This window comes from Xenopus laevis, chromosome 2L, assembly GCF_017654675.1.
Source record: "Xenopus laevis strain J_2021 chromosome 2L, Xenopus_laevis_v10.1, whole genome shotgun sequence".
Lineage (NCBI taxonomy): Eukaryota > Metazoa > Chordata > Amphibia > Anura > Pipidae > Xenopus > Xenopus laevis.
In genome coordinates this window covers 46,813,386-46,835,992 of record NC_054373.1, presented here as the reverse complement: position 1 = coordinate 46,835,992, position 22,607 = coordinate 46,813,386, and the positions used below count along the sequence as shown (strand labels likewise).

Genomic DNA, 22,607 nt, shown 5'->3' with positions numbered 1-22,607 from the left:
AAGCACAAAGCCCGTCTTGCCTAGTTCACTGCCTCATTCCTCAAACACTAATCAATGAGACAATCGTTCCCGGACTCCCTTATACGGTCGGCATCCATTATAGGCCCCGCCCCTTAAACTCTGACGCAGAATCAATTGGTTCCACCCATTTCTGCCGCGCCTGCTGCTGTTGCCAAGGAGCCGTTGCCATAGAGTTGAGCGATTGTCCGCGTGCGCAGGCGGAAGTGCCCGGATTGAGGCTGCCATCTTTCCCGGGCAGAGCTAGAGCGATAGAGAGGTTGAGCCACTGGGAGACAGAGACAGACAATCGGCTTCCATCCGCCCAGTAGATCGCCTTTAATCCCCGCTAGCTACCGCCATGGAAGAGCGAGAGGATCTAGTGTACCGAGCCAAACTGGCAGAGCAGGCCGAGAGATATGACGGTAAGAGGGATCGGTGATTTCCCCCCCTTAGGTCGACGGGCGGAGAGAATGGAGGCGAGACAAAATGGCGGAGGGTGTAGCAAAGGGAGGGAGGACAAAGGAGACCCTGACGCTACAATAGAAGCCGCATTTCTGGGATGACATTTGCCTAGAAGTGGCCGGCACGTAGTGTTGGAGGAGCTCCCTGGGGCTGTCTGGTGGCGCTCAAGCGGGAGGGGCAGTGGGAGGAAGGGAGACTGCTTATAAAATGGCGACTGCCGAATAGGGCGAGACTATGGGGGGCGGAGGGCGATTTATGGTATAGTTGACCCCTTCAGACTTTTGGGAGAAATAAGAGCTTTAGACTGGGAGGTCGCTGTTCCCCTTATACACTACACCTCCCAGCATCCTCTGCCAGCCAGGCTGCGTGGGGCGATTAGTAGTTGTGCAACCGCAGAGTGGCGTGAGGCAGATACACGGGTGGCTGGATAGGGTAATGTGCTGCTTATGGGCGGATCACTGATGAAGATGGCGGCCGGGGCCGGTAGAACGTCCGCAGTGGTGCAATTTCCTGGCTGTCTGGATAAAGAAGCCTGTCTGGCCAGGGGGTTCAGGGATTGCCATGAAATGTCTCTGGGGTGGGATGGACTCGGGGCGGCATTTAGCAGCTGAAAAGGAACAGGGCTGTCTGATTGTCCCAATCAAGCTGGAATCATGGACAATGAGCATGTTCTGTGTCTGATCCGTAATGAGTTCTGTGGGGTTACACATGCTACTTACATAAGGGGATCTGTCATTCCGGCACACCATCCCCCTCCATTATTGTACAAAGCCCTGCTACCATCAGCTTCTGAACTACAACTCCCAGCATTCCTCTCGCACCACAGCTACTGGATGAGGCAATTGCATAGAACTAAATGAGCGCAGGGCTTTAATAATCAATTAAAATGGCAATCTGGCGCCACAGAGCCATCGAGCTGTCTACCAACTGTGCTAGGTTCTTTTAATTTATCATTTTAACTCTTACAGCTTGTGTCTGCCCGAGGAGTCGGGTGTTAGAGCTCAATGGGTGCATCCTTTCATTGCACAATGGTGCAGTTTGTTAGTGTGCAGACCTCCTGTCTTTATTGTTATTCCACTGACAGATATGGGTGTGAGGGGAGAAGTAGGCAGCTCAGTTTCAGCTCAGATTGCCTCATTCATTAGTGTGAAGTGTTTGAGATAACTGGGCTCTCTTTTTCTTACACTCTTTTTATGTGATATTTACCAGGTTAAACAGTTTGCTGTCTCTCCATACCCAGCCTTGCCTCAGTGAAGCAGTGGTACTTGCTGCACACCTTCACCCTGGGCCTGGCCTGTGAGCTGAGTTATGCATCCAGGCTCATTCGTTCCTGTCAGACCAGTCCCTTGTCCTGCAGAGGGAGTTGTAGTTCTGCAGCTTGGTGCGTGTCTATGAAGAGTTGGCAGGTGTGGGCGTGCCCTGTCTGACAGAATGGCCTCAGTCCTGACCCTTACATATGTTCTATAGGGTAACAGACAAACATGTCAAAATAGGGATATTTTTATGATATGAGCATTTAGATCAATTTTTTGATTTTTTTTTAACAGCCGCCCTCATTTTTCTTTACACCCCTCATTAGAATACATTAATTTTCTTTACATCTCTGCCTCTGTTTATTTTTTCCGCTTGGAGGAATTAAAATTTTTACTAAAGGAACTGTAACGTTACTTCGTACATTTTGCAGATAACTTGCCAAGAGGCCACATGAGACCTACACTGAAAGTCTTATTAATAGAGGGGTGACATGCATTCACCCTCCTCCTTGCATTTATGGAATTCTTGTTTATAGAGTTGCCTTTGCCTCACTTATTTACTATATTTGGAATCCTGGGAATGCTGTAGTGTTCTAGACAGAGCTGAAACCTGACCTGAGGCAAGGGGATATTCACATATGTTAATTATGTGAATAGAAAAAGTGCTATGTCCTCATTCCGTGTTACTTGTATTTTCCCAAAAAGGCTATTGTTGCGGACACATAACAGGTTTTGAGACCCCTTTATTATGCAAATGTAATTGCATCAGAACTGGAAACGTATGTTAGATGTTACCCTCCAACTTATCAATTACAACTTACAGCTGCCCAGAGGCCCACATTTTTATAATATAGTCTTAATTGTAATATTTCCACTGTGGTTCTGTATAACGTGTAATTGCCCCTACAATGTTTGGGCAGTGCTGATCTCTTCACTGCTTAGTAGTCATTTTGAGTTCTGCAATGTGTCCAGTACTCGGGCTTAGCTGCAACATGTGGGTATTTTGTGAGTTGTTGTAGTGTCGGGTTGGGGACAAATCAGCTGTTGGTCAGAATAGGTAAAAACTGGTTTTGGGTGTAGGTCTCTATGCAGTGCATAGTGAATACATGGGGCAGCACAGTACAAAAACCTCTTAAAAGAGACATGTGAAAATCAAGAATGTGCCAGTGCGTTATACTCCTAACTATAAGAATTAATGTATTTAGTCTTGATTTATTAAATATTTCTGCAAAAACCCTACTAGCCCCGCCCATCTGGTCACTTCCTGCTGCCTCCTTTCCCAGGCTTTGTAGGGGAGCCGGCAGGATTCAGCTCTGTAGGATAGGCTTACCTGATAGGGAACTGAAGCTTATGTAATTACAGGACTGTCATTGGCTATCTCCCCCCTACTGTGTTTCTGGAAGGGGCGCTAGGATACGCCCATTGAAAAAGGGACAGTATCAGATCTATATGGAGATCCAATTTTTAAAGATAATTCTACCTCTTAGCCCAAAGTAAAAGAAGCACCATATATCATAGAATATTACCTACAATATTAGGATGGGTTCTTAGCCATGCTTTACGTCTACATTTTTTTAAAAATTTTTATTTCTTGAGCTAAACCGTGAAACTGGGTAGCTAATTAGATTAGCAGTGTGCATCTAATCCCCCTTCATACTGGAGTTGGGTGGTTGTCTACTGGCAATCTTATGTACATTGCAAGAACCAGACATTAGAGTAGCTTTAGTTTCCCTGTTTAGCTTAAGAAATCAAAACTGTAGATTTTCTATAATTAAGACAGGTGTGTTCCGCACTAGCTCTATTCATTGAACAATGAGTGTTGATCAAGGGTATATACTGTCCCTTTAAGAAATACAGTAATAAGTTTTCTGTTCCACAGAGCAGTGCTGTCCAACTTCACCCATGCAATGAGCACTCCACATGAGAGATATATTCTATTAAAATGTCCTACAAACAGTGTGGAAATCTTTAGTAGGCAGGGGGCTATTAAAGTCCATTGGAAGCCACATGTGTCCTGTATGCTCCTATTGGACATTTGCTGTATAACAGTTGTGACCACAAACCTGTGGGATATGAGAAGAAATCCCACCGGTAACATTTTACGTGATGTAGTGCAAATTTGCAGTGCTTGAGGCTAATAGAAACAGATGTGTGTATTAGTGTTTCCCTAAGTCATTGTATGTAATGACGCACTTCTTGCATTTCAACCATGTGGCCTGCAACCATGCCTACGCCTCTAGTGCCCTCCAGATGTGATTTCGCTAAAATAGTCCCAAACTGCTTCAAGATGTTCTGTAGATCTGTCACTGAGGCCTAAAATCTGCTACACACATTCCAGCTTTGGCCTTGTGATTTGGATGTTTCCATGATGCAGCTGTGCCCACTGATGGCTCAGTCTTGCTGATGCAAATACTTGATAAAGGGCCCTGTGCGGCCCGAAACGTTGCCTTTTTCTACTGTAATGAGCCAATAAAACACTTGAAACGCAACAGAAACCTGTTTGTCAGTGTGCTATGGTCGTATGGACTGAATTGCTGATGCAAATAGTCATCCTGTAGTCATGGGCTCACGCAGGTTCTAGGGTTACCAGATTATCTCCCATGAGCTTTGGTTTTCAGTCCAGTTTTCTGTTGCAGTAGGTGAGTTTGACCCTAATGAGACAGGCCACACCCAGCAGTCCTGACAAATGAAAGGTTCCCATGTAGTACTTCCTCCTGAGCTAATACATTTTCACTCATTCATTTATAGTACAAGTATAGCATCTGTTATCTGGAATAAGGGACCGGAGGCTTTCTAGATAAGGGATCTTAACATAATTTTGATTACCATACATTAACCCTACTTTAAAAAAAAAAAAAAAAATACATAAACTTTTTTTGGGATTTAGACTAATTTAGTATAATATAGATTTAAAAGATGGACATGGAAAATTGGTTTTATACGTGGCACGTGTATGGTCGCCCGCCTGTACATGTATACTTATGGATATCTGTTGGTCTGTTTCTTGGGCAGCTTAAAAAAAAATCTTATCTGCCAATGCACCTTGTCAGCCAATTTACAAAGTATCAGCAGATGAGGGATATGGAGAAGCCACCAATGGAGCGGAAGAAAAGAATCACTAGGATTGACCAGTGCATGGCCACCAAACTGTAGAGGTTTCAGAGCTGAGGCCCTCTCCTCATAGTAACATTTATTGCTGTAATGCTGACTCATTGTCCAGATTTCTCCATACAGATGGTGCCTGTAAACTTTTTTTTTTTTTTATCTTGGTTGCACCTGGGTAATGTTTTACCTTGGCAGCTAAAAAAAAATATTTGACCTTAAGGGCTTTTTAAGGCACCCAATAACCTTTGGGCAACTTTTTTCTTATGGCCTGTTGTACTGCATTCCACTTTCAGCTCAAATTGCAGTCCCTCGACCTTCCTTCCTTTCTAACTCTTCCTGTTTTGGAATTCTGGCACCCCTCCTCCCCTGGACTAAAGATGTGCACAGGAGTGTAGGTTCCTTGGACATCTGTGTAATAAAAATTCAGGCTTGGGTGCAACACTTTTTTAGCAGGGCATGGCACTCCCCGACCTCCGTTAATCAGGTAGTCAGTTTAGTAGCCATCACAGCTGAGTAGCGGAAGGCTGCAGTTGTGGTAGGGGGCGTCTTTGAAATAGGGCATTAGTGCTGCACACCTTTGTATAGGCATAGTTACACAGTCCTATTAAAACTGTATCCTGTCACTATCCCTTTAAGAGATTGTGGTGACTCTTCCTATTATTAATTTGATGTTATTAAAGGGGACTGTCACCTTAAGAAATCCAAATTAATTTCTATTGTGTTTGTTGTGCATAAATAAACTTCATTTACACTATATAAATGATTTAAAAATTGTTTCCTTCTGTCTTGAAATTACACAATCACAGCAAGCAGGCAGCTGTCATTTTGTGAACACTATTATATATATATATATATATATATATATATATATATATATATAGTGAATAAAGTACCCCCTCTTGTAAAATATAAGGATATTATAAGTTACCGAGGAGTTTCATGACCATATAAAAACACGAGGCCGAAGGCCGAGTGTTTTTATACAGGTCATGGAACTCCGAGGTAACTTCTAATATCCTCATATTTTGCAACTGGGGTACTTTATTTATTATAATACACAAATTTCAATGAGTCATGTGACAGAAATGACATCAGAACTCACCGTTTATAACTGATGACATCAGAACTCACCGTTTATAAGGATATAATTTACAGGATATTAATGGCTTTTGTGTATTATATAGTGAATAAAGTACCCCCTCTTGTAAAATATAAGGATATTATTAGTTACCGAGGAGTTTCATGACCATATAAAAACATGAGGCCGAAGGCCGAGTGTTTTTATACAGGTCATGGAACTCCGAGGTAACTTCTAATATCCTCATATTTTACAACTGGGGGTACTTTATTTATTATAATACACAAATTTTAGTGAGTCATGTGACAGAAATGACATCACTACTCACCGTTTATAACTGATGACATCACTACTCACCGTTTATAAGGATATAATTTACAGGATATTCATGGCTTTTGTGTATTTTATATATATATTATAATAATATTTTATATCTGCCAGAATGGGGCACCTGTTGCCCATCCATATGCACTGGCTAAACAATTAGACAGTGAGAAGGAAGGAGGAATGAGGAGAGCAGTGATATCTAGGAAGTACAGAATTGAAAGTGAAAGTAATTGCCTGTCCTGCCTCTATGCCTGAGGCATGGAGGCGGGGTAGGCAATATATGATTGACAGATGAGGTTTTTAAATACCTTTTATAACAGTTATTGATGTTTTAATAATAATTTCGGTTTTCATGTTTAATTTGAAAAGGACTTACTATACAGCTTTTTATGTCTGGGTGCAATCACCTTTTTTGTCATTTCTGAACAGCAGCATTGGCATCTTTAAACCTGCTTCTCAGAGAAGTGGCAAGGGAATTTTATTATGATGCATGTGCATATGGCCTTAGCAGCCCATAAGCTTTTTTTTTTTTTTGTATAGGTTTTGTAACATAAATGATTCATTTTCATATATGTCTAATGTAAACCTAAGTGTTTCTAAAAAACCTGCCCTCTGCACAGTTGGAATAGTTGTTTTAATTGCAGTCACTTTCTGCTTGCAGGAATTTATATACTTCATGGTAGTCATGTTGTATATGTATAATACCTTTAAAAAAAAAAAAAAAAAAAAAAAGCTTAAGGGCTGCTAAGGCCATATGCACATGAATCACTTAAAAGAAAATTGCCTTACCACTTCTCTGAGAAGCAGGTTTAAAAAAAAAAAGTGATTGCACCACTTAAAGGGGACCTGTCACCCAGACATAAAAAGCTGTATAATAAGTCCTTTTCAAATAAAACATGAAAACCAAATTATTAAAACATCAATGCCTGTTCTAAAAGGAACTCAAAAATGCAAGGAGGCAGAAAAAAAAGTATAAAGATACTTGCTACTCTGTATAAGTCATAAAGTGAAATAAAGTTCTATGTGACCTATGGGTAGCTTGGTGTCCAATTACTCAATACCAATAGAGTGCAAAGAGGGTCAAACCCTAGTCCGTTATATTAATTGGTCCAACTGCTGGTATTGCGGCAATTAATGATGATTGATGATCTGATTATAATGTATGGCCAGCTTGACTTGCTGCTGCTATAATAATATAAATTGCTTATGGCCTTCAACATGAGAGCTGCTGAAGGGGGAAATGTCTGTAGGATACTGGAAGCAGAGATTTAAAACACTTAGCACTTTTTAATAATAAAATGGTACAGGTATGGGACCCGTTATCCAGAAATTATGGCTCCTGTAGACTCCATTTTATTGAAATCATCCAAATTTTTTAAAAATGATTTCCTTTTTCTGTGTAATAATAAAACAGTACCTTGTAGCTGAGCCAAACTAAGATATAAATAATCCTTATTGGAAGCAAAACCAGCCTATTGGGTTTATTTCATGCTCAGGACCTGAGGTTTTCCTTTACAAGTAGAAATGTGCAGCTAGCAGGTGCCTTCTTCTGAATCTTTGTGTTCTTTTCTGATCAGTTCAGCTTGCTGGTGCATGAACAGTTAAATGTAATCCTGGAGTATCTTCAACTGCGCATGAGCCAGCAAGATCCGTGTCACTGAACTGATCAGAAAAGAACACAAAGTTTCAGAAGATGGCGTCTGCTAGCTGTCCATTTCTACTTGTAGATGTCATCTTTACTATGAGACACTGTTCATTAAAATATTCCCCTAGATTAGAGTTACGCTATGGGGTATCTAGTTGGTCACTAATTAGCAACAGATACAGCTTAAAATGCCATGTCCATTGAAAAGAGGACTCCATACCAATTCCTGGTGTAAGGATGGACACAGCATGGTGGTTATAAGCCTATATTTGTGATTGACCTGATAAACCCCCTTGCTCTTGTTCTGATGTTGATGCCAGAAGTCTTCTTGGCAGTAAGTGATTCTAACTGAGGATATGAGATTTCTTCAAATACATCCTGGTCCACTTGTTCCCTCCTAAGCTCTCTGATTGAGCTCCATCATTCTGGGAATCCTAACAAAAGGGGCAGACTGGAGTGACTGTCTAAGTGATGCTGATGTGCTTCAGGCCAATGATAGGAAGGCATCAGTAGCAGTCTTCTGATTGTACATGCTCTTAAAGAAATACTGTTGAGCAAATCAAACCACACCACATTGTATTCCTGCATCTGTGACATAATATAAGAGCATGCAGGTTAAAGGAATGAATGGTTAACCAAAAGATAAGTTATACGTGCCCTATTAGAGTCTTGCCAAATACACTTGTGAGCACGGTGAGTGTGTAGCTCAGTGATTGCAGCTGTACCAGCGAGTGTCAGAAGTGCTGGATTGGGGGTTGGGAAGGAAGATGAGCTCCTTATTTATACTGCTGACTTACATCAGCTCTGGTGATATCCTACATAGCTGATAAACTGTGCTGCTTCTGCTCTCCTGGCTCCTCCACTATATAAGTCACTTGTCTGTTTCCAGTTCTGCTCCAACCTCAAATAGGCATCATAAGTTAAGGCCGTGTGTTACCCTGTCCTTTTAAACAATTATTTTTTTTCTGTGCAATCCATAGTGTAAACAGATCTGAAGAACTAACCACCTGTTAACCTAGTTAAATCATCTAAAAACAGATCAACCTTCTCTGCTTTAAGGGCATTAGCAGCCTCTAGGTAATAAAGCTGCATCCTTGACTTATAACAGGGTTGGGTGTTACAGGAACAGGTGAAGCTGTATTTGAATTCCAGGTAAGATGTTTAGCCTACAGCATTAGGGTAAAGGCACATGTATTTTCTGACTCCATATTTCCGCTAGAGGTGAAGCATCAGAAGCCAATACAGCAAGACTGATTAATAATCAGAATATCCAGACTGCACTGGGTCTGCGGATACAAATCTACTCGCTCACTGGCTGCTTTATAGGGAAACCAACAAAGCTGCTTGAGGTCAGGGAAGTAAGGTGGGGTATGATTGTTTCCCTGCAGAGAAGGGAACGTCTGAAGCTTCCTATCTGTAGCAGGCGGCATGTAAAATGAAGGGAGAATTCCACTGCATACAGTCAGGTTTATTATAAAAATTATACACATTTTTTTAATTAAAGTATATTGGAAATAGATTTCTTTTTTCATTAAAGAAAGTAAAAATGGGATTTAATTTTTTTTTTTTTTGCCTTTACATCCCCTTTAACTGGATCTTGTGGATAGTTTTCCATATACTGTACATGTACTTGGACTTAAAGCTTGTGTGGGGAAGGGGGGCTCATTACTTTTAAATGTTTAGGGCACATGTCGTATTCACTGACCTTGTTGAACATGTAATATTCTACATATTTCTACAATAACCTCTTCTCCATATTAACATGAAGTGCATTTCCTGATTGTAGGAGATTGTTCCACTCTCAGGTTCACCTCCTAGTTTAAGGGCTAAATTGGTTTGATCTGATTATTTGCCCATGAACCAACAATCAGATGATAAATGGGCTCTGTAGAGGCTCTTAGGAGATGGCATATGTATAACTCTTATGTTAGACTGTCGGACAACTGTGTGCCAAATTCTGTCAGAAACAAATGTCTGCCTGAATTGATCACGTTCTACTTTTACTGATTCACTTGTACTCATTATCTATTCCGCTCTTGCTCTGCTCTACTGTGTGCTGGGCTCTCTGCACATACAGTGTCATATGTGGCTACGTTCCCTGCTAGCCCTGGTGTCACATGACTCCTCCCATGCCGAGTGAATCCGTGTAATGTGCTCAGCTTGCCCAGTTGGCATATGTGAGTCATGCGCCTGCATGTGAAGTTCAAATATCAGTTGTAGTCCTCAGTGACACGTTGAAGCTCTACAGTATGGCTAAGCATAATAATGATGGAAAAATACATTTCTTAGGATATTTCTGTATATTGAAAAACAATGCATTCTCTTTCTAGTATGTATATGTTAAAGGGGAACTCTGCAAAAACATTTTTGAAAAGTAAACCTAATTTCAAGCAACTTATATAAAGTTTGCAGACTTTTTTCATGATTTTTATTGGTTAGGAACAGTTCCCTAAGCCTAGCCCCCTGCTCTCCTGCTGATCTCTCTGACTACTTTGCTGAGCTGACTGACTACTGTAACTTTGTATCAACAGCCAGCTGTCCTCAGCCTGCATCCTCCACACCCAACAATTCCCTGCACACGTGATTTCAATAAGGAAGAGAACATCACAGTGCAATGCATTGTGGGTTATGTAGTTCCAGCATGCTGTCTGTAAGCTGTGGAGTAGTTGGTACAATTTGTAACATCAGTGTTTAGTCCCTCCTTCCCTGCCAGGATTTCAAATGTTGCAGAAAGAGAAGAGCTGTTAATTTTGGGTGGAGATAACAGATTCCATTGTATCCGTATTCGTTCCTTCACAATAACTAATTCCCCTGGTGAAATTTCTGCAGTTGATTATTAAGAGGCCACAGCTATCTGAATGGAAGGAGTATATCTATAATAGCGAATACCTGTTGGGTCAGTAGATCCAGTTTTTGTGAAGTGTTATGCATATTTTAGGCTTAAGTTGAATCTACATAGCCGTTTGATATTACTGTGATCCATAGACCATTGCAGGGTTCAACATTTTGAAGCTTATTTTGTATAGAAGTTGTCTTTTATAAGAGTGTGTGTGTAGTGTAGCAGTAGTAGTGTGAAGTTAGTGATATAGATCTCTCCCTGCTTGTTTGCCATCAAAAATACACAACATTGGCTGAGCCGCTAAGTGACCTATTTCAGAATGGACCTAGCCAAAAACACAAATGTAATATCCTCTATGGTACAATTCAGTAATAGAGCAGACTTTGTAATGGCAGACTTCTAAAAGAAAAACCTCATTAAAGGGGACCAGTCACTCCAAAAAATAATTCCAAATCCTATTTTATCATGTTAGTCAAGCAACATAATTTACACTGTATAAATGATTTGAATCTTCTTTTCCATCAGTCTGGGAATTCATAATTATAGCAAGCAGGCAGGAGCCATTTTGTGGACACTGTTATTACGACAAGCCTTCCATCATCTCAGAATCTTGTTTGTGCATCAGAATGGGGGACGCGATGTCCATCCCATGCCCTGTCTACACAATTAAAGGTTTAGGAGAATTGGAGGAATGTGGGGAAAGCAGTGACAACTAGTAAGTGCTGAATGGAAAGTGAAAGTAATTGCCTGCTACGCCTCTGTCTAAGGCAGTGATCCCCAACCAGTAGCTCGTGAGCAACTTGTTGCTCTCCAACCCCTTGGATGTTGCTCCCAGTGGCCTCAAAGCAGGAGCTTATTTTTGAATTCCAGGCTTTGAGGCAAGTTTTGGTTGTATAAAAAGCAGGTGCACTACCAAACAGAGCCTCAATATAGGTTAACAATCCACATAGGGGCTACCAAATGGCCAATCACAGCACTTCTTTGGCACCCCAAGAACATTTTTCATGCTTGTGTTGCTCCCCAACTCCTTTTTCTTCTGAATGTTGCTCACGGGTTCAAAAGGTTGGGGACCCCTGGCCTAAGGCATAGAGGAGGGGCAGACAATATTTGATTGACAGCTGAGATTTTTAAATGCGTTTACACCAACTATGAACTAATAAATAATAGAAATCGGATTTCATGATTAATTTGAAAAGGACTTTTATTATACAGGTTTTTGTGTCCGGGTGACGGGTCCACTTTAAGGCATGTCTTTTTTTTTTTTTTTAAGTAAAACCTTTGGGGAAGTAAAGGTTGCATCTCTCCATATCTTATTTTTTCCCAATGGAGGTTGCCATAGTGTTTCAGCAGAGGCTTCACTTTTGATATATGGAGCACATAAATGTCATTAGAACCAGTAGTTTGTGTTACAGAGACAGTAGGGGGGCAATATTAGGCTAATGGCAGAATGGAGAACTGACCTGATTTACACTGATTTTTATAGTGATCTAGTAATAAATGTTGTGCCTAAAGCATGCTATGGTGGAGTCTGCTTGTAACCATATTTCTTATAATTTATTTTCTTGTGACTTGTTTACACAGGCAGACAATATGCTGCTCTACCATAGCCCTTAGCTTTGCTATTTGCTGCTTTTTATAACTTTACTTTTATTTTTACTTTGTGCTCTCTCCTGTCCTATATTATATTTTATGACAGATATTTACATATTGATTGAGTCGTGTCTGTTCAAATGTTTTTACATCGCTCATTTATATGTTGATATGCTCAATTTACATAAACGTGGAAGATGTAAAAAGACTCATTAGCATGTGTCTCTGTTTGTAGAAATGGTGGAATCGATGAAGAAAGTTGCAGGAATGGATGTGGAATTGACAGTAGAAGAAAGAAACCTGCTCTCTGTCGCATATAAGAACGTGATCGGAGCTAGAAGAGCGTCATGGAGAATAATCAGCAGCATTGAACAGAAAGAGGAGAACAAAGGGGGAGAAGATAAACTCAAAATGATAAGGGAATATCGGCAAATGGTGAGATTGTGCCCTCAACAAGTTTTTTACATGGGGCACATGTAACAGCCGAGACCCCTTCACTCACCAACAGAGTAAAATGTTACTTGTTAACAATAGTGCAACTAACAGGCTTTTTAGAGCGACCATTTTGTACAAGCTAACTCGCCCCAGTGCAACAACCAGTGTACTGCCACTACCCATGATTCCAGTGGTTGGAAAGCTTTTTTTCAGCCATCACAATTTAAGTTCATTGTTCCATCAATTTTCATCATTAACGGGACCATGAAAGGAACAGATATTGAGGGATAATATCATTTGCCAGGCTGTAGCCCCTTAGAGGCACAGTAGTTTAGTTTGCTGTTCCCTGAAGAAAGGGAGTGTTCTGCTGCTTTTAGAGGGTCAGATATTGCAGCACTTGAGTAATTTTCTGCTTTACACCAGTCCCCTTTTGGATGAATTTTCATAAACACAAAAATATACTAATTCTTCCCCACCAATATTACCCATTTTTCTGAAAGCTGTAAACTGAAACCCATCCTTCCAGACAGCTCTTGGCACCTTCATTTTGCCAAAATGCTCCCAGCATTTTAAGGAAATTCCAAATATATGGAGTGGACCATTATCACCTACTTTTGCAATACTGTGCAAAACTCACACTCCCTATGGATCTTTGTCCCGAAAAAGATAGACAGTGCTAGCCCCTCCCCATAACTTTCCTAAATAGCAGCAACAAAACAGAAGATTTTCTACAAGTACAGTGGCTTTTTGTTATAATACAGTTCTAGTATGTGTGAATGATGTATATACGATCAATATCGGATCCTGTTCCATGTGTGAAATAAAACTGGTGATTTTCTAGACTTATCTATCATAAAATGTTGGTCTAACGCAGGTTTGAAAATGTACTTTGCCTGTGCACTGTCCTTCCTCACATTTAAGGGTTGGGCCACACTGTGTTTTGGAGAGATTTGGTCGCCACAAAGACGAGGCGATTAGTCCCCAGGCGACCAAATCTCCCCAAAACGCCCAGTGTGGCGCAACCCTTAAAACTCCTTCCTTGACTCTCCCCAAAACACCCAGTGTTGCCTTACCTTTAATAGCAGGGAAAATTGCTTGATTTATGACTTTTGGTCACGCACTAATCATCACTTGATTCATCATGCAGAGACATGACCTCCTCTCTAAAAAAACAAACAATTTGTTTATTCTATAGGAATATGATCTGTTGGGATCTATTATCCAGAATACTTGGTACCTGGGGTTTTTCAGATAAGGGACCTTTCTAGAATTAACAATAACTAAAGTTTGCTAAACAGAATTTTGAGTGTTGCCTAACCCCAATAGAAATGTTTTATTTTTTTGTTTTATTTAGGATCAAGAACAAGGTACTATTTTATTACTACAAAGAAAAATTAATTCATTTTTAAATACTGGAATTATCAGTTTAAAATGCAGCGGTTTCTGGATAAGGGATCCCATACCTGTATTTGCAGTTGCTTAGGCATCACTTTCCAGTGCTGGTTTACCAGGATAAAGGATTTGAGATGTTTGGTTCTTTTTCAGGTTGAGACTGAGTTGAAATCTATCTGTAATGACATTCTGGATGTACTGGACAAGCACCTCATTCCAGCTGCAAGCAGTGGAGAATCCAAGGTTTTTTACTATAAAATGTAAGAATCAGCTACAGATACAACTAGTCTTTCCTAACTGAATTCTTTTGAAATGTTCCTTTTTAAGTGGGAACTATTAAAGCAGCACCATTTGGTAGGTCATTATAGATTCATATTTTATTCTAGTCTTATTTTTTTTTTTTTAATGCTGCATCTAATGTATGACCGTTTGATTGCAAGGAAGTGTGTATTCCATGCTTGCATCCATACACTGACATCCGATTGATCCTAAAGTCTTAAACTGTAATTGCAATAGTTATTCTGAAATATTTGGAGTCAACTATTATTTAGGCAGTTCTAGAGAGCCACTGAATGTTTCTTGGCGCTATAATTCTCCACTTCTCCTGTACATGTTTCTTCTGTGTATTATTTCTTTAGTGAGTTTGCACTCAGAAGTAACACATTTTAACAGCTAAATTGGACCTAACAAAGTGTCTGGAAAATACAGAATGCAGTATGCACAAAGAACTTTACAGCCTTACCATAAAATCTATATACAGGGCATTACAAGCAAGAACAGTACTAATATTAGCTCTGTGCTTCATGGTATATTTACTGTATGCTGGACAGAACTTTTGTGATCTCATAATAATTATATTGTGCTCAAGAAGTGCAAATAAGATTGCTCCGATGCATAGTTTTTTTTTTTAAAGTCTCTATTTTATTTTAGAAGGGGGATCCGATGCTTCGTTTTACATGTTTGCTTTATCATTTCCGCAGGAAAGGAGACTACCACCGATATCTGGCAGAGTTTGCTCAAGGCAATGACAGAAAGGAGGCTGCAGAGAACAGCTTGGTGGCTTACAAAGCTGCAAGTGATATTGCAATGACAGAACTTCCTCCAACACATCCAATTCGTTTAGGTCTTGCACTTAATTTCTCTGTGTTCTACTATGAAATTCTAAATTCCCCTGACCGTGCCTGCAGGTGAGTGTCGCAAGAGTAAAACTCTACACCTTTAAAGGGCAATCTAAACCATTACTTTAATCTGAGTCTACAATTGTTGTGTTTTCTGTGTAAGGATAGTGTCACGCACATGAACAGTCTGCCCTGCCCTGTGCTAACAGCATAGAGTAGAACACACTGGGACAGAAAAGGTGAAAGCTTGTACACTATGAGCAATACTATTAATACTGTCTACCTTGGGAGCAATGTGTTTTGCGAGGGATCCAGGGTGCTGGTCAAATGTTGTGCCTGAACCTGCTACAATTGACCAGAATAAAGGCCCTCATACACGAGCATATATAAGATGCAACATTAAGTTGTCAGTTTATTGGGCAGTGTTCCGGGCCCTCAGACGGGCTTCCCCGATCAATATCTGGCTGAAAGTCATGTCGCTTGTTGCATATGCAAATTAGGGTTCGGCCGGGCAAAAATTCGGCCGAATCCTGCTGAAAAAGGTCAAATCCTGGCCGAATCCTGGATTCGATCCTGTATTGTCCCTGTTTTGTCCTACGGCCCACAATTGGATCAGCCCAATATCACCCACCTCAAAGTGCTCCATATCGGAGAGATCCGCTCATTTGGCAACCTCATATGTATGGCCAGCTTGAACTCAAGCCACTCCCCACTTTAGAGAACTTCAGCCCCACATTCTGTCTCTTGCTGAAATGGTTTCCTGGTGTTTTTAATAACCCGAGATCAGTAGAAGACTATCCAGGGGACCATCTAGGATAGAATCTGCTCAGAATTAGTGGAGGAGAGTTCCTTAAAGCAATGTCTATTTTAGAAAACCGAGCTGTTCTAGCATAATGACATGAACAATTTTCCTGCATTTACTTCAAGGTTGTTTAGTATTCGTGGTCTTCAAGAGAAAAGGAAGTCTTACTTAAACTAACAGTACTGTGTTTTAAAGGTTGGCAAAAGCAGCATTTGATGACGCCATTGCAGAACTGGACACACTGAGCGAAGAAAGTTACAAAGACTCCACACTTATCATGCAATTGTTACGTGATAATCTGACACTATGGACTTCAGATATGCAAGGTGACGGTATGTAAATCATTTTGTCCTTTCTTCAATATTATGCCTCGACAATGTCCTCCTTCTGATAAATTCATTTGAAAAGCAGTTGTGTATCTTTGTGAAAAGATACACAAGTAAAATCCAGGACATTTATAAATGATTTATTTTGTGTAAAGGTAAGGGACCTGTTATCCAGAATGCTCGTGACCTGGGGTTTTCCGGATAACGGATCTTTCCGTAATTTTGATCTTGAGTCTACTAGAAAACCATGGAAACATTAAATAAACACACTTGGCTGGTTTTGCTTCCAATAAGGATCAACTATATCTTAGTTTGAATCGAGTACAAGTTACTGCTTTATTATTACAGAGAAAAAGGAAATCATTTTTAAAAATTTGAATAAAATGAAGTCTATGTGCAACGGCCATTCCGTAATTTGGAGCTTTCACAAGTGGCGTTAAAGGAAAACTAAACCCCCTTTGCTAATAAAAACCCCTACCCTCTATAGTCCCCCTCCCTGCTCCCCCCACACAGGTGTTAACACAAGTAAAAGCCGGTAATTACCCCTCATTGCCGAGTCAGCAGAGCTCATGGGCGCCATCTTCATTAAGTGAAGTGTAATTAGTGCAGATATTCCCAGAGATTGCTATTTTACACTCTATGCAGAACATTTGATGCTAAACACAACATTCTATCCCATTGTCGCTGTATATAAATAAGAAGCTTTATTCATGTCAATCATTTTAGCTTTTATTTCTCTTCATGCTATAACATCACTTTCACCCTTCATTTCCCCCCTTTTTTGTGTAGATTCTTAAAAGGAAACCCAAGTTCATTTTCCTAAATATTCTTTGTAAGTTAATTCAACTGCATCACAAAGCTGCCATGTTTTCCATCATAACCGCTGCATTTTATATTGTGCTCTGTGTGTGTGTGCCCAGCCAAAAATGGCAGCTTAACCCTTTCACTCTCTTACATTTCATTCATATCCATTTGTTCAGAGAAAGGGTTAACTTTCTGCATTATAATTTGGCTGGGCAGTTGGAAATCGTTGTTGGGCATGACTCCCCCCATCATTTTTTATTTGTTTAACCAGTGAAGGCCCTGCATGCGGAAACCATTTTCTTTTAAACAAGTATCTTCCATGGAGCAATCCTTGTACATACACTCATTCAGTTACACGGCCCGACACCGAGAGGTTATGTGTTAGGGGTTGTTCACCTTTGAATTAACTTTTAGTATGATGTAGAGAGTTCTAATCTGAGACCATTTGCAATTGGTTTTCATTTTTTATTATTTGTGTTTTTTGAGTAATTTAGCTTCTTATTCTGCAGCTCTCCAGTTTGCAATGCCAGCAATATGGTTGCTAGGGTCCAAAGTAACAAGAACAATACATTTGTATTCTCCCATTTGAAAGTTGGAAACAGTCTGAAGAAAATGACAAATAATTCAAAAACTATTACAAATAAATAATGAAGACCAATTGGAAAGTGGCTTAGAAATAGCCATTCTATAGCATACTAAAAGTCAACTGAAAGGTGAATCACCCCTTTAATGTTACGTTATAGACAGTCTTGGAGGTGTCCCTAGTCGTGATATAACAATTGGTGCCATCTATATACACTTGTCACATTGGAATCTATAATGAACTCAACATCCAGATCATCCCTCCTTCCTACTGTTCCAGTTTGAGCTCTTCTGCCTGCTCTCTCCCCGCCCGTGACCTTACAATGCCAACTTCCAGGTTCAACTCTTATAGCCGTGCCTGCTCACCCCGCCCCTTTTGTGATGTCATGGACAGGGCTGCACGGATCTATAAAAGGAACCCGGAAGTCGGCGCAGTGGAGGGAGGGCGGGTCGGGCTTTAGCACATCACTAATAGAAAGTGTAAGAACAGGAAGTTGCAGTTTGCTGTGTGTGTATCAGTAATGGATTTTGTGCCCTGGGTTTTCTGCATATTGACACAAATCTGGATCCCTAATTGGTTTTATGTAACTTGGTAATTAACAAAGCTCATTTCTCTGGGAACTAACACCAGTGAGCTGTGCATGTAGATCTTGTGTGTGTGTGTGTGTGTGTGTGTGTGTGTGTGTGTGTGTGTGTGTGTGTGTGTGTGTAATTGTGTTTACTCAAGCACGTGGGCCTTTCATAAAGAATTCATGATGTCTGCCAGCAGCCGCTTCTTATTCTGTGGGATATAAAAAGGAAATCTGTATCTATACAGACCACCCCAATGTGTTTCACCTGATACAAAAGAAGGGAAAGTCTATGGAAGTGTACGACTTCTTCTTAAAGGAGAAACAAACCCTTAATAAAAAAAACCCTACCCTACATAGACACCCCTCGGGCAAATGCCCCTAACTCTTTACTTTGCAATTCTGTCCAGCGCAGTTCACGAGCGCCATCTTCAGCCGCTTCAGTAATCTTCAGAATGAGACCGGCGGTCTCCTTCCAAAGATTACTGAAGAGAAGAAGATTTAGGGTAGGGTTTTTTTTATTAAGGGGTTGTTTCTCCTTTAAGCTGGAAGTCCGTTGCTGCACTGCTGTGGAGGATTTTTTTAGCCTTCATGTTCTTACTTTAAGCCTGATTTATTTCTGCGAGTGCTGAGAGCAGTGGAGGCAACACCCAGGTCAGCTATAAATCCTCTACAGCAGCGGAGCAACTGACTTCTGGCTTAAGAAGAAGTCGGGTCAGGAGATGTGAAGTGCGCACGTAGGATAAAGCTGAGGGCATGTCACCATATCGCCCTATTTCTGAGACACAGCACAACCAGAAGAACATATTCACTATGGTATTTTTTAATAAAGCATTCAAAATAGGGAACATTGTGCTGCAAGGATGAGGTACTAGAGGGGACTATAATGTTTCTTTAACTACATTTTTCTACAGAATCGACATAAGTTCTCATGCGACACAGTGGCCAGATAGTCACAAACATGTTGTTGTTGTAGTAACTTGTAAGTAGCTGCTTCACTCAAGTAGAAAAATATAAATACAACCATGTCCCTGGGCTCACTTGGGGTGCCCAAAACTCCCCACTAAATATAAACTAAATGACATTCCCATGAAACCAAGCGCAAAGTCTGACCAGGCAGTATTGTCTGTCTCTTCCTCTGGCACCAAAAAGTGAAAGTGTTTTAAAGTAATACAAATATAATGTACTGTTGCCCTGCAATGGTAAACTTGATATTTGCTTCAGAAACACTACTATAGTTCATAGTGTAGCCATGGGGGCAGCTATTCAAGCACAGGATAAACAGTAGATAACAGTAGTGATGTGCAGATTGGCCCGAAAACCGCGGGTTGGGTGGGTTTGGGCCGACGTCTGCACAAAATCTTCAGGGCTTCTTCTGTTCTCCCTGCTCACAACCTACCACTTCCAGTGACGGAATTTATAGACTTGCGCCATCCCGCCCCTTTTGTGATGCAGGGGCGGGCTCTGGTCTATAAATAGAGGGGCAGCAGCAGGTCAGAGTGTGGATTGGGTGGGGGGTCTAGAAATTCTCAACCCGCACATCAATAGATCACAGATAATTTCTGAAGAATCCCATTGTATAGTACAGAGCTTATCTGTTATCTGCTGTGTGTCCTGTGCCTTTTCTACTTTTTCTCCTTTGAATGACTGCCCCTATAACTACACAGCAGCTTCTATATATAAACTATAATAGAGTTTCTGAAGCAAACACATCCCTTTTACCAGTGCAGGGCAACACTGCATTATATTTCGATGACGTTAATAAATAAAATTGACGTGTGCTTTGTGTGTTTCAGGTGAAGAACAGACTAAAGAAGCACTGCAGGATGTGGAAGATGAAAACCAGTGAGACATTGAAGCCAACAAGAGACCCTCTCTAACCAACTGCCCCTTCCCTCCAAAATAAAAGTCCCGTCTCACTCTGAGGACCTCCAAAATTGGACTTTTACGCTGGTTCTCAGGATTAGGTTCCTGCCCAGTCGGGTGTATGATTTTTACACAGTTTAAGCAAGGCAAGAGTGAATGACTGTGGATTTTGCTGCTGCTGCTGCCAGTTATTTTAGGTTAAGACACTAACAGGACTGCATTAGGGGGGGGGGCTGCATTAGATTGTCACCATTAGAAACACATAGATGAAGCAAACAACGTTACTCCTTAGGGCAGACCAGAGTCAATCGCACTGTACAACTTGTGTGGTGGCTTTTTTTTCTTTTCTTTCCTATAAATGTTTCCACTGAACTTCATGATATTGTTTGAGACGTGGTTAGAGCTTGACGTTGCCGATTGCTTCCGAATGTCCTCGTAGTGGTTTTGCTGTAAGTGTTTTTTTTTTTTTTTTTTTCAAACTGTGCAAAAATGTGGCTGAAAACTCTGGTGCTGGTAACAGTCAACAATCCGGGTTAATTCATTCTTGCCTCCTTTTTACTCTCCCTCCTCAGAGCAGGTTAGCGTTGGAGCTGCTGTTGAATAGCCTGCATGCGTGTTGAAATTTTCTTTTCCTTTTTCTCTCTCCCCTCCCCCCTCCTCCTGCCCTTCCTTCTCTCGCTCAACCTCTCTTTCGTTCAGTATGTGTAACTTGAAGCTAATTTGTACTACTGGATATCTGACTGGAGCCACAGATAGAGAATCTGTAATTGTTCTTACTGAAACACAGCATGGAATTAACATTAAACTTAAATAAACAAACCTAAATTAAAACAAATGCCAAATATTACTGTTACTTGATGGCTTGCTGTCTGTGTTCCAACATTGTGCGGATAGTCTAACGTAGCCCTACTGACCGCCGTTCTATTCCCCCTGATTCACCGTTACTGGAACTCTCGCCAGATTCACTACTCAGATCAGCGCCACTTCTCAACATACAAATACTCTGCGTGTTTGTGTTCATACTCGGATAAACGTACTAATGTGATGAAGCTTGTTTTATAGGTATTTAATATTTTCCGGAGTATTTGCCAAACCATGTTATTTTTATTTTAGAGTTTTCATTGTTGGAGGGATATACAATAGCGTCATTAGAATAATTTTTTTTTTTTTTAAAGTCCCTGAATGGTGTAGTCTTATTAGATTTCAGGAGAAATTGCCGCCCAAGTGTAATTGGCTTCCTTGAATAAAAGCATCCATAACGTAAACATTTTACATTTTATTTTCTTTTGTCATTCAGAAATGAACAGACGCGTCATCGGTTGGTGTGAAGTGTACGAGCCACGAGTTAAAATTTATGTACAAACCTTTAACCAAGGTAGTTACACCGGGGCACCATTCCATGTGCTCTAAAATTCCCATTAAGCCCAGTCCAGAGTTACCCTTTAAATGAAATCACCTGGACCCTTGTGGTTTACGTGTCTCACTCCTGAGTGTATCAGCGGGGGTTGGGTATTGTGCCAATGGAGGGGCTTCTTAGAGTGAATGAGGTGTAACCCGCTGGTTAAATAGGGGTGACATTTGCATACAATGCTGATTTTGCTCATATGGGTAATAATAATAACCAAACATGAAGGCTACTCAGGGTTAGAGTAGGGGTGAATACATTTGTTACACTTAAAGGAGAACTAAACCCTAAAAGTGAATATGGCTAAAACTGCCATGTTTTATATACTTAGGGTTAGTTCACATGAGGAGATTTTTGTCTGGGTGACAATCTCCCCAAACTGCCTTCCCGTGTCTTCCCATCCACTGTAATGAGAAGTCACCTGAGCTAAAGCACAGGAGGCGCTTTATTTTCTGAAGTCCTCGCGAGGCGACCGGAAAACACAGCACCGCGTGTCGTTTAGTGCAGGCGACTTTTCATTATAGCGGATGGGAAGGCAGTTTGGGGAGATTGTCGCCCAGAAGAAAAGGCGATTCATTGCCAGGCGCAAGAATCTCTCTCTCATCAGCTTAAAGTTTCAGCTTGTCAATAGCAGCAATGATCCAGGACTTCAAACTTGTCACAGGGGGTCACCATCTTGGAAAGTGTCTGCGACACTCACATGCTTAGTGGGCTCTGAGCAGCTGTTGAGAAGTTAAGCTTAGGGGTCGTCACAAATTTACAAGCAGAAAATGAGGTTTTCCTGTTCTATAAGCTGATGCTACAAGGTTTTCTGATGCTAGTTGCACTGGTTTCTGAGCTGCCATGTAGTCATTATCTGTATTAATTACTAATCAGCCTTATATTGTCACATTCAGGTTCTATGAGTACTGTATATTGTGAGTAGGTCCCTAAGCTCAATAAGTAACAACAGCACAGTGCAGTGAATCGGCAGATAAGAAGATGGGGAGCTACAGGGGCATCTTTGCAG

At 40.8% G+C, this 22,607-nt stretch overlaps 1 protein-coding gene across 2 annotated transcripts; it reads left to right on the top strand.

The window, feature by feature from the left end:
• Positions 1-185: 185 nt before the first annotated feature.
• On the top strand, positions 186-21,458 carry ywhae.L (tyrosine 3-monooxygenase/tryptophan 5-monooxygenase activation protein epsilon L homeolog). Of its 2 annotated transcripts, XM_018246284.2 has the most exons (7): positions 186-422; positions 12,535-12,734; positions 14,280-14,386; positions 15,107-15,313; positions 16,242-16,378; positions 17,162-17,204; positions 20,124-21,458. In XM_018246284.2, exons 1-6 carry the CDS (start codon positions 359-361, stop codon positions 17,167-17,169), a joined length of 723 nt encoding a protein of 240 aa, XP_018101773.1. In that variant the 5' UTR covers positions 186-358; the 3' UTR covers positions 17,170-17,204; positions 20,124-21,458. The 2 variants fall into 2 exon arrangements, with proteins under 2 accessions (XP_018101773.1, XP_018101772.1); XM_018246283.2 differs by lacking the exon at positions 17,162-17,204 and having other exon boundaries at positions 190-422.
• The last annotated feature ends 1,149 nt before the right edge of the window (positions 21,459-22,607 follow it).

What these genes read in the sequence shown, in the direction of transcription:
- ywhae.L (XM_018246283.2), top strand. Translation starts at nt 359, where the DNA reads ATGGAAGAGCGAGAGGATCTAGTGTACCGAGCCAAACTGGCAGAGCAG. An exon ending in AAGGTTTTTTACTATAAAAT is followed by an intron (nt 14,387 to 15,106) that starts GTAAGAATCAGC and finishes TCATTTCCGCAG; the next exon opens with GAAAGGAGACTACCACCGAT. An exon ending in TTCAGATATGCAAGGTGACG is followed by an intron (nt 16,379 to 20,123) that starts GTATGTAAATCA and finishes TGTGTGTTTCAG; the next exon opens with GTGAAGAACAGACTAAAGAA.